This window comes from Oncorhynchus tshawytscha, linkage group LG16, assembly GCF_018296145.1.
Source record: "Oncorhynchus tshawytscha isolate Ot180627B linkage group LG16, Otsh_v2.0, whole genome shotgun sequence".
In the NCBI taxonomy this organism is placed as follows: Eukaryota; Metazoa; Chordata; class Actinopteri; order Salmoniformes; family Salmonidae; genus Oncorhynchus; species Oncorhynchus tshawytscha.
Genome location: NC_056444.1, coordinates 53,920,526 through 53,932,835, shown reverse-complemented (window position 1 = coordinate 53,932,835; position 12,310 = coordinate 53,920,526). Strand labels below are relative to the sequence as shown.

The following is a 12,310-nucleotide window of genomic DNA, read 5'->3' as shown; positions in this document are numbered from 1 at the left end:
GCTGTGTGTGTGAGGTTATTGACCAGATACCAACAGTGTTGTTCCTGTTGGAATTGCATTGTGGGGGATGAGGTGAAATATAGTGCCTCAAGCCAGGAAGTAGAGATAAAATTTCACCTTCATGGAGCAACCTTGTTCATCTTAGTATTTATTTTCTGGGAAATATGTAAAGAACCACCTATGATCTAAAGTTGATTGAGCCGGCCTGGAATTCCAGACGAGCAGGGGACTAATTCCATTGATTCTAATGCGCCAGGCAAGCTCAATCAAGTGCAGCTGAAGTATTGGAATGAAAGCAAATACTATCTGAATCCAGTTCTGGATGAGAGCTTCTGCTGAATGATTGTAATGTCAAGTAGACCACGTCTGAAATGGCCCCTTATTCCCTGTATAGTGCAGACTCTGGTCAAAAGTAGTGCACTACACATTAGGGTGCCATTTGAGACTCTCACCTTGTTGTCTCTGCAGGCCAGTTGGTGGTGGGCACGTGTGAGATCGTGACACTCAACAGAGACAGCAGCGTGCCCAGGCGGACCATCGACCGCCAGACTGCCCGCTGTGCCTGCAGGAGAGGCCAGATCGCTGGCACCACGCGAGCCAGGCCTGCCTGCGTTGACGGTGAGTGTGAACAACCGTAGTTTACTTAAGCTGTCTCTAGGGTGGAAAAATTCAGGTAACGTCCCCAGATTTACCAATAATCCTGGTTGGAGGAGTCTAGGAATTCCTGCTTATTCCCTCCTAATTGTAGGAATCATCCAGTTGGTATTTCTGGAAATGTGGGGAATTTTTGCAAGCCTAGCAGTTATCTCTCTATGATCATCTTCATGCAACCTAGAGGTCAACCACACGACAACCACACGGTCAACCACACAACAGGCTGTATCTGGCATAACGTGTGTCTGTCTGGTACCATGCTGTCTTTGTAATACTGTCTCTTCAGACAGCTCCACATAACGCTCCAGCAACGCTGCTTAACTAAAAGAGAACTATGATTACAGCGGCAGCAAATGGATTATTACTGGCTGCCCATCGCAGCTCTCGCTGACATTAATAGCCAGTCCATTAAATACAGACCGGTTGCGCACTGGCTGCCACTATGGAGAACGGGAACGCTTTCTGTCGTCACAGAGATGTAGTGAAGACAAGTTGATTTGTGTCGAGGCGGGGTTGGGGAACTTTGCCTGTAAAATGTTTTTTTTCAGGATGTGGTTGGTATGGTGTTGGAAATATAGACGATTTGGAGATGATGGAACGCTGGCATATTTGACGGTTATATGGGGTCAGGTCTGCAGACGAATTTGTGTCAGTTTCTCTTTCTATATATTTCTACAACACACTCTCTCTCTCCATTTCCCCTATACAATCCAGACCAGTCTCTCTCTCTCTCCTGCTCTCTCTCTCCCTCTCTCCTGCTCTCTCTCTCTCTCTCTCTCTCTCTCTCTCTCTCCTATACAATCCATACCAGTCTCTCTCTCCTGCCCCCTCCTTCCCTCCCCACTCTCTCTCTCTCCCGCTCTCTTTCTCTCTCTCTCTCTCTCTCTCTCTCCCCCTCTCTCTCTCTCTCTCTCTCCTATACAATCCATAAGTCAGTCTCTCTCTCCTGCCCCCTCCTTCCCTCCCCTCTCTCTCCCGCTCTCTCTCTCTCTCTCTCTCTCTCTCTCTCTCTCTCCTCTCTCTCTCTCTCTCTCTCTCTCTCTCTCTCTCTCTCAGTGGTCCTGGCTGGCAGGATCTGCTAGGGGACAGATGGCCACATGAGCTCTTAAGGCAGGAACAGTTGCAGGAGAGAGCTGGCCCATAGGACCTTCAGAAGCTGATAACCCTGGGCCAGCATCCAGCCTGTCTGGGGGTTGGGGGGGCCGTGAAAACAGAGAGAATGACAGGAAGGCCACCCAGGTGTCAGTCACAGCTCTCCACTCTGTAGTGCCCTATGGGGCCGTGTTCTGTAGGGCACAGCGTTCTGAAACGTTTTGCAACTGGAAAAGAAAATGAATGTTTCCTATTTAGACGAGTTCAGGTAGTGCCTACCCGTTTCACTGTGTTTCAAAAGGTTTTCTCCCTTATTGGACACTGTTTCAGTCTGTCTTTTAGCCAGGCTGTGCTTTAGTGCTCTGTTGGTCTCTCCGCACAAATCAGCCAACTTTGCAAACTCAGCTTTATTTCTTTAGCCCCTCAGCAATTGGGTTTAGCTGTTACATGATATACTCACAACTATGTTTACGAATGACTGATCAATCTATGCTTTGTTACGGCTGATGGCGCTGACGATCCAATTCGCAGAGGGAAATTGCAGTGTCAGGGGCAGGATAGCTAGACTTTTGCAGCTGTAGAAGGAATCACGGAGGAATTGAAAGGGAATTTGAAATGTTTTTCTCCTTAAAGCTTTTTTGACCCGTTCCCATTCATAATATGATATTAGAAAACAGTTGGTGTTCAGGCAGCCAGAGATCCTTTTTTTGCAGTGTCCTCTTACTGTGTGTGTGTGTGCGTGCGTGCACGTGTCTGTGCACATGCATACATAGTCCCATGGAAAGACAGACCTATACAGGGCTGCGATATCCGACTCGAAGGAACAACATGATACAAGCAATTATTGAAAACCTCAACAAGGGGTTATCCTTTAGCGTCACAATGTGACAATAGGAGGGACACAAACTCCTTTACTCTCATTGTGGACATTTGCCACTGCAGCCCCTCTGTCTCTCACTCTCTTTCAATTCGCCCCCAACCACCGTAAACCCTGAGGGACCAGAAAGGGACGACAGCTCATGCCAGGTCCTGAGAGGACCGATAACCTTTGAGAGAGCTTGAACACACACACACACACACACACACACACACACACACACACACACACACACACACACACACACACACACACACACACACACACACACTGTGAGGAACAATCAGTGTTGATCAGCGTCAACAAAGCCTAATGCTAATTCAATGTCGTCCGGACAGATTATATAGAGAACACAAAAGAGTGACCGTCATTATGGTGACACCATCTAGTGTCTAGACAGATGACTTTCAAAGAATCTAATCAAGAGCCACTGATTGTGAAGAAGCTATTTCTCTCTCTCTCACATTCGCTCCCTCGCTCTCTCTCCCCCTCTCTCTCGCCTTCTCTCTATCTCCCTCCCTCCCTCTCTCCCTCCCTCTCTCTCTCTCTCTCCCTCCCTCCCTCCCCCTCGCTCTCAAAATTAAAATCAATTAAATTTAAGGGCTTTATTGGCATATGTTAACATTGCCAAAGCAAGTGAAGTAGATAATAAACTAAAGTGAAACAAACAATAAAAAAAGAACAGTAAATATTACACTCACAAAAGTTCCCAAATAATAAAGACATTCCAAATGTCATATTATGTGCAAATAGTTCAAGTACAAAAGCAAAAATAAATCTCTCTCTCAATTCAATAAACTTAATTGACATGGCAAGTTAAATGACTTAATTGTCTAAGTACAAATATAACAACGACCTAGTAGTAGTGGCTTTGTTATTAACGTTAAACGCAACTACAATAGTCATGAGAATAATAATAAGTAGAATGAATTTTAGTAGGCTTTTATAGATACAAATTCTTTGCAATGAATGATCATTTTGGGAAATAAATATTATCCTACGTTTGAGTATCTGTCACAGTGTAAAAGGAAATGCAGCTCTGTCTCCACATCTCCCCGGGAGCAGAGTGAGCACAAAGTGGGCAGCCAGGTTGGCTTGTGACGACCGGTCTCTGGCCAGGCTGTGCTCACTGAGTCTGTACATAGTCAGTGTTTTCCGCAGTTTTCTATCAGTCACAGTGGTCACCGTGTGCTGTCTGTTTAGAGCCAAATAGGATTGAAGTTTATTTAGATTTTTTTGTGGTGTCTTTTCAATCAGCCTCTTCTCTTGTTTCATCTCTTGACATTGTAGGGCTATGTGATGAAATGTTTTGGGGTCGCTTGTTCTTAGATGGATGTCAAATTGTATGGCTATTTTTTTTATTTGAATAGGGAAGGGAGTATTGGCCCAATTCTGCTCTACATACGTTATTTTGATTTTGTTGGGACAAACATCGATTTGTTGTTTGTCCCATTTCGTAAATTCATTATTGGAATATTTTGAGCCAGATCCTAATTGGAATTTCAATTTTAATGAGACTCGAAATTGAGCTCGGGTGCATCCTGTTCCCATTGATCCTCCTTGAGATGTTTCTACAACTTGATTGGAGTCCACCTGTGGTAAATTCAATTAATTTGACATAATTTGGAAAGGCACACACCTGTCTATATAAGGTCCCACAGTTGACACTGCATGTCAGAGCAAAAACCAAGCCATGAGGTTGAAAGGAATTATCCATAGAGCTCTGAGACAGGATTATGTCGAGGCACAGATCTGGGGAAGGTTACCAAACCATTTATGCAACATTTAAGATCCCCAAGAAAACAGTGACCTCCATCATTCTTAAATGGAAGAAGTTTAGAACCACCAAAACTCTTCCCAGAGCTGGCCGCCTGGCCAAACTGAGCAATCGGGGGAGAAGGGCCTTGTTCAGGGAGGAACCAAGAACCCGATGGTCACTCTGAGTTCCTCTATGGAGATGGGAGACTCTTCCAGAAGGACAACCATTTCTGCAGCATTCCACCAATCAGGCCATTATGGTATAATGACCAGACGTAAGCCACTCATCGGTAAACGCATATGACAGCCCACTTGGAGTTTGCCAAAAGGCACCTAAAGACTCTCAGACCATGAGAAACAAGATTCTCTCGTCTGATGAAATCAAGATTGAACTCTTTGGCCTGAATGCCAAGCATCACGTCTGGAGGAAACCTGGCATCATCCCTACGGTGAAGCATGGTGGTGGTAGCATCATGCTGGGGGGATGTTTTTCAGCGGCAGGGACTGGGAGACTAGTCAGGATCGAGCGAAAGATGAACTGCACAAAGTACAGAGAGATCCTTGATGAAAACCTGCTCAGGACCTCAGACTGGAGGGAAGGTTCACCTTCCAACAGGACAACAACCCTAAGCACACAGCTAAGACAACGCAGGAGTGGCTTGGGGACAAGTCATTGAATGTCCTTGAGTGGCCCAGTCAGAGCCCTGACTTGAACCCGATCAAACATCTCTGAGAGACCTGAAAATAGATGTGCAGCGACGCTCCCCATCCAACCTGCCAGAGCTTGAGATGATCTGCAGAGAATAATGGAACAAACTCTCCAAATACAGGTGTGCCAAGCTTGTAGTGTCATAACCAAGAAGACTCAAGGCTCAAATCGCTGCCACAGGTGCTTCAACAAAGTACTGAGTAAAGGGTCTGAATACTTCAACTTTTTTATTTGTTATAAATTTGCTTGTAAATTTGCTTGTCAAATTTTTGCTTATCATTATGAGGTATTGTGTGTAGATTGATGAGGAAAATGTAATACATTTTAGAATAAGGCTGTAGCTTAACAAAATGTGGAAAAAGTCAAGGGCTCTGAAAATGTTCAGAATGCACTGGGCACATCTATCTATCTCTCACTCTCTTTCTCTCTCTCATTGAAGACCATTTTGGTATGGCTTGTCATTGGTTGTTGAAACATAGTCCGTGACAAAGCACTAGCATCTACCGATTAGCATAGTGAGCTAATATACAGTGAACTGTATATCTGTATAGCACGTTTGACAGTGTCACTACCCATCAAGCCATTTGTGTTCAAATGCACTTGAAATAAAGTGTGACTTTAAAAGGTTGATGACAGTAGCTAATTCAACCTAGGTTCTAACTCTCTTTCTCCCCCCCCCTTCTCTCTTTCTCTCTCTCTTTCTCTTCCCTTCTCTTTGTCCCCTCAGCGCGCATCGTGAGGGGCAGACAGTGGTGTGAGATGGCGCCCTGCTTGGAGGGGGAGGTGTGTGGCCTCCTCTTCAACCGCTCTGGCTGGACCTGTACCAAAGGCAGTGGCCGTATCAAGACAGTCACGGTAAGATGTAGCCTCACAGAGTAATGTATGGAGTCATATTGAAACATACAACTGCCATTAGCTTTGGAACAGGGATGGAGAGAGGGGGCATTTATAAGCTTTTTAAATTGTGCTGTCAACATCCTTTGTAAATGTCTAGTAAGTATGATACACCAAGTGAGAGAGTTTGTGTGTGTGCCTGCCTGCCTGCTTGCATGCCTGCCTGCCTGCCTGCCTGCCTGCCTGCTTGCATGCTTGCATGCTTGCATGCCTGTGTACATGGAGAGATCCAGTGCTGTTCTCATTGTCAGGTACGTAGGGTGAAAGGTCATCCAGTGACTGCATCATGGCCGCTAGGTTTCAGTGTGTGTATTATTGTCTGTCTGGGAGGTGCAAGCAGCTGCTACACATTTCACTCTCATCGCTACATCATCTGGGTTTGACAGTTTGATGTTTGTCATTGGCTGAAAATGCAGATTATACATACAGTATGTTTTGTCCATTAGCTGTTGAAGGACCCGATTTGTGTATGTAATATTATTGTGTATTGATGATGATGCCTTGAATGAAGAGCAGAGCCACTGACTGACAGACCACAATACGGAGGAAGAATGCTCAAGATGGATGCAAATGAGAAATACACGTAACGAGGGCTGAACAGACTAGGATGAAGAGGGAGAGAGGGACGAGAGAGCTAGGCAGAGAGCAGGAGTGACACAGGCTACAGTTGGGCGTGCAGCCAAACAAAGTGTGTGTGTGTGGCAGGTGGGCGTGTCGGCTGTCACATACACTCCCCCCTGCACCTGCAACCCTTTCTAAATGCAGCCATTGGACAAGTTATTATTGGACAATCTCTTTGTGTGTATTGTATAATATTTGAGGACACTAATTAGAATAATGCTAACTATACATGTTTTATTTTAGACTTTTATTATTACTGTAAGTAGTGTTATTTCATTTAAGGGAGAATATAAGAATAGATGCTGGTGGAAATGTGTTTTGGGATTGTCGTAAGGGGTAGAGGAAGTTGCAGTCATGCATTTTGGATGAAATTGCTAGCACTCTACAAACGAAACAGCACACACAGGAAGACCCAATGGGTCATAGAGACTTGCATCACATTTAGCACATTTTTGTTCTTCTGCCAACCGTTCCCTCTGCCTCATGTTGTTAGCCAGCACTAAATGCTTGTCGACACTAAGGACCCATTTCCCGGAACCTGAACTAATAAGCACTCTCAATGAAGATTATCCATTGAGCTTGTTTTTTCGTAAAGCCAGTAGACTTCCTTCGGGTCCAGGAAACTAGCCATATTTTGACGAGCCTATGCATTAAAAAGTGTTGTTGTTGAATCTTGGACTTTGATTAATCTGATTAATCTGACCAACTAAAATACGTCGAACCATTTCGTAAAACATGGTTTAATGACATTGACTACGTAAACCAGCATGCCTCGTTTCTTAATGCCCGAAGTTGCTTTGATATCCCCTGCTCAGAATTGGAGCAGACAGACTTCAGACGAGCTCAAAGGCAAAAGCCCCTGGATTTCCCTTTGGATGTCATACAGGCTGTTGTTGATTCTCTAGTACGTTGATTGTAAATGTATTGATTTCCTTTCCAGTTGTATACGGAGTAACTAATCATTATCTGTAAATATATGCTTGAATCAGCACACGGAGAGGAGAGGAATAGTGTGTGGAAACAGGAAAGAGAAATAGAAGTAGAAGTATGGATAGATGGAAGAAACAAATGTAGAAAGAAAGATTACAAAGAATGAAAGAATGACTGTTGAAATCATTTCAATATGATTCCGCTATTGTTCCCTCTTCTCATTGACATTACAATGGCCTTTTAAGTTTTGGCTCCATTTTAAGAGCCAGTGCTGTGGATTTCATGACTTCATCCACAGTAACTGATGTGTCCCTGGGCACAGCCTCCTGTAAGAATAAATAAAGTGACTTCTCTGGTGCTGCCACACTCTATAAATTCATACATTTGTTCCTTTTCTTTTCTCCTCGAAGTATGTTTACCCCTCTTGTTCCTGTCAGAGACCCTCTCCGAACACACTCTTTTCCCTTGTCACTTAAAGCACTTTCAGTCCTTTTCCCATTTCAACTTCTGTCATTGCCTACTCTTTGAACTGTCATTTTTGTTTTAATCAGCTCCGTTTTCCTCTGCAGACTGTCTGCTGTAAAAGTAGCAGACCTGGGATATATTGTGTACTGTTGAGGCGTAACATCTAGGTAGAATGTCTATGGATGCTCTCGAAAATGGGGTTTGTTCATTTTTATCTGCAATGGTCTGGATTGTGTTGAGTAGGAAAGGATTGCTCACCTCGAACTGGACAAAGATTTTTGCTTTAACAAGTCGGACTTGAAGGTCCAAATCCCTGTCATTCGCATGAAGAAGAGATGCCGATAGAAGGGACGTAATCATTTGTCGACGAGTGAGTAACCTGCCTCTACCATCCGTCTTATTGGCCAACGTGCAATCAATGAGCTGTATGCCTCCATAAGCAAACAAGAAAATGCTCATCCAGAGGCGGTGCTCCAAGTGGCCAGGGACTTTAATGCAGGGAAACTTAAATCCCTTTTACCTCATTTCTGCCAGCATGTCACATGTGCAACCAGAGGGGAAAAAAACTCTAGACCACCTTTACTTCTACTACACCAGGTCCGACGCTCAGCGGTTGTGGCTGGGCCTGCAAACTATTACAGACTACAAAGGGAAGCCCAGCCGCGAGCTGCCCAGTGGCACGAGCCTTCCAGACAAGCTAAATTCCTTATGCGCGCTTTGAGGCAAGCAACACTGAAGCATGCATGAGAGTGCCAGCTATTCCGGACGACTGTTTGATCACGCTCTCCATAGCCGATGTGTGTAAAACCTTTAAACAGGTCAACATTCACAAGGCTGCAGGGCCAGACGGATTACCAGGATGTGTACTCCAAGCATGCGAGGACCAACTGGCAAGTGTCTTCACTGACATTTTCAAACTCCTTGTCCGAGTGTGAAATACCTACATGTTTCAAACAGACCACCATAGTCCCTGTGACCAAGAACACCAAGGTAACCTGCCTAAATGACTACTGACCCGTAGCACTCACGTCTGTAGCAATGAAGAGCTTTGAAAGGCTGGTCTTGGCTCACATCAACACCATCATCCCAGAAACCCTAGACCTACTCAAATTCGCATACCGCCCCAACAGATCAATAGATGACACAATCTCTATTGCACTCCACACTGTCCTTTCCCACCTGGACAAAATGAACACCTATGTGTGAATGCTATTCATTGATTAAAGCTCAGCGTTCAACACCATAGTGCCCTCAAAGCTCATCAATAAACTAAGGACCCTGGGACTAAACACCTTCTTCTGCAACTGGATCCTGGACTTCCTGAAGGGCCGCCCCCAGGTGGTAAGGGTAGGCAACAACACATCTGTCACGCTGATTCTCAACATGGGGGCCCCTCAGGCGTGCGTGCTTAGTCCCCTCCTGTACTCCCTGTTCACCCATGACTGCATCGCCATGCACAACTCCAACACCATCATTAAATTTGCTGACGACACAACGATGAGACAGCCTATAGGGAGGACATCAGAGACCTGGCAGTGTGGTGCCCGGACAACAACCTCTCCCTCAACGTGACCAAGACAAAGGAGATGTGGCATGGGTCCTTAGATCCTCAAAAGGTTTTACAGCTGCACCATCGAGAGCATCCTGACTGGTTGCATCACCGCCTGGTATGATAACTGCTCGGCCTCTGACCGCCAGGCGCTACAGAGGGTATGGCATTCGGCCAAGTACATCACTGGGGCCAAGCTTTCTGCCATCCAGGACCTCTATATCAGGCAGTGTCCGAGGAAAGGCCCTAAAAATTGGCAAAGACACCAGCCACCATAGTCATAGACTGTTCTCTCTGCTACTGCATGGCAAGTGGTACCGGAGCTCCAAGTCTTGGACCAAAAAACATATTATCAAATGACTAGACAGACTATTTGCATTAACCCCCCCCCTCTTTTACACTGCTGCTACTCGCTGTTTATTATCGATGCATAGTCACTTTACCCCTATCTACATGTACATATTACCTCAATTAACTTGACTAACCTGTACCCCCGCACATTGACTCGGTACCGGTACCCCCTGTATATAGCCTCGTTATTGTTATTTTATTGTTACTCTTTTATTTTTTTACTTGAGTTTATTTAGTCAATATTTCATGGAACCCCTAGTTTTTTTTTTTTTACTGCGTTGATGGTTAAGGGCTCGTTAGAAAACATTTGACGGTTGTATTCGGCGCATGTGACAAATAAAATTTGATTTGATTACACATCATTTAGTCACAGTTGGTACCCCCAATAGTATGTCCAGTGGCATGATCATTCTAGGTTATGACGATACATATTCAGTCTCCATTGCTATCAGTGGTGTGAAGTACTTAAATAGAAAATACTTTGAAGTACTACTTAAGTCATTTTTTTGTATATCTTTACTTTACACCCCTTTACTATTTATATTTTTACAACTTTTACTTCACTACATTCCTAAAGAAAATAACGTTCTTTTTACTCCATACATTTTCCCTGACACCCATACGTACTCGTTACATTTTGAATGCTTAGCAGGACAGGACAATGGTCAAATTCACACACCTATCAAGAGAACATCCGTGGTCATCTCTGTCTCTGATCTGCCGAACTCAGTAAACACACATGCTTTATTTGTGAATGGCGTCTGAGTGTTGGAGTGTGCCCCTGGCTATCCATAAGTTAAAAACAAGAAAATTGTGCCATCTGGTTTGCTTAATATAAGGAATTTGTAACGAATTATACTTTTACTTTTGATACTTAAGTATATTTAAAACCAAATACTTTTAATCAAGTAGTATTTTACTGGGTGACTTTTACTTGTGTCATTTTCTATTAACGTATCTTTACTTTTACTCAACTGAGAATTTTTTTCCAACACTGATCGCTATGCATACACTCCCCTATGTATTTATTTGGACAGTGAAGCTAAAACGTTTAATTGATATATTCCAGCATTTTGGATGTGAGATCAAATGTACATGCAGGCGTGCGTTTTCCACGACTTGGTCTGATAGCATGCTCTCTGGCATGTTGTGTATTTGGGGGCTGAATAATAGTAGCTGTACTGGCTGTTAGTTGCTCAGAGCTGGATGAGTCTTTAAATGAATAATCCAACCTGCTGAAGGCCACCCTGAGACGCTAGCACATCACTGTGCAGTGCAGTCCACTTTTGATGCGGGGGGAGGGGGGGTTGGTGAAGGAATAGGGTTTTTTAGTCATCGCTGTGATGGAAAAGTGCCTGCAGTGTCTACAATGGCTGGGGGAACTGTGAGGGTGAGATTGGTGTCCTCGTCTGAACTACCGCTAGTGTTAATCAGTGGCGATTTTAGCATGCACTGTACATCTTGGTGGGACAAACTGAACCAAAAAATGTATGCATGCCAGCAAAGCCACGACACAACACTAACAACACTATAACGGTGACAAACGGTGCCCATAAACTGTTAGGGCCTACATAAAGCTGTTCCAACAGCAAGGATTTATTTTCAGCACCGTGGAGTGAATCCTTACCACTGCTACACCTGGAAATCAGCAGAGCCTTGTCTGGCAGCATAATAGATCATTCAGCCTCATTTACTGCCATTTAAAAATAAAACATAGCTGATATGGCTGACATGCTGAAATAAATATGGTTTCTACTGACTCCTTGTGGATTTGTGGAACTCGATAAGAATAATGCCGAATGCCGACATGAGTTATGACTTTTTGTACCATACACAAACATTATTTTGTTTTATGTTCAATAAATTCATAATGTTTGTTTGTTGTGTCATTAACACTTAGCTGTAAGTATAAGCAAGTGCACGCAAACGATCTGCAACGAGGTAGGCCTATTCATTCAGCACTTTCAAAATGGACAATTCAGATAGATGTTAGTTCAGATAAGGGCTCAACATCTTGCGGAATTTAACTTTACTCTTCTTTAAGTCACCACACACTGACTGAGCGGGAGAGAGAGAGAGAGATGAGGTTAGCCTACAATTTCAAGTATTTTATTAGGTGTATGTTGTCTAAAAACGAAGGAATATACAATCACGAGGATCCACTTTTATAGACAATATACAAACAAAATAACCCTCACAATATCAACTGGAATTACATGGTTCTATTACTGTACTTTTTGTTTATAAATAATAATAATTGGAATGGGAAGAGACTGTCACTGGCAAACATGGTTACAGACCCAACAACATTATATAGTATCCCTCTGAACTGACGGGCGCCTCCAGACTGACGGGCGGCCCTGGCGCCTCCGGTCCGACGGACGTCTCCGGACTGACGGGCGGCTCTGGC

At 44.1% G+C, this 12,310-nt stretch overlaps 1 protein-coding gene across 2 annotated transcripts in view; it reads left to right on the top strand.

The window, feature by feature from the left end:
* Positions 1-12,310, top strand: part of LOC112233029 (chemokine-like protein TAFA-5) — a 43,946-nt gene that overhangs the window by 13,130 nt on the left and 18,506 nt on the right. For both annotated transcript variants that reach the window (XM_024400380.2, XM_024400379.2), the window contains exons 2-3: positions 469-618; positions 5,818-5,945. In XM_024400380.2, the coding sequence (XP_024256148.1) occupies positions 469-618; positions 5,818-5,945 (278 nt within the window). The remainder of the gene's footprint in view (positions 1-468; positions 619-5,817; positions 5,946-12,310) is intronic.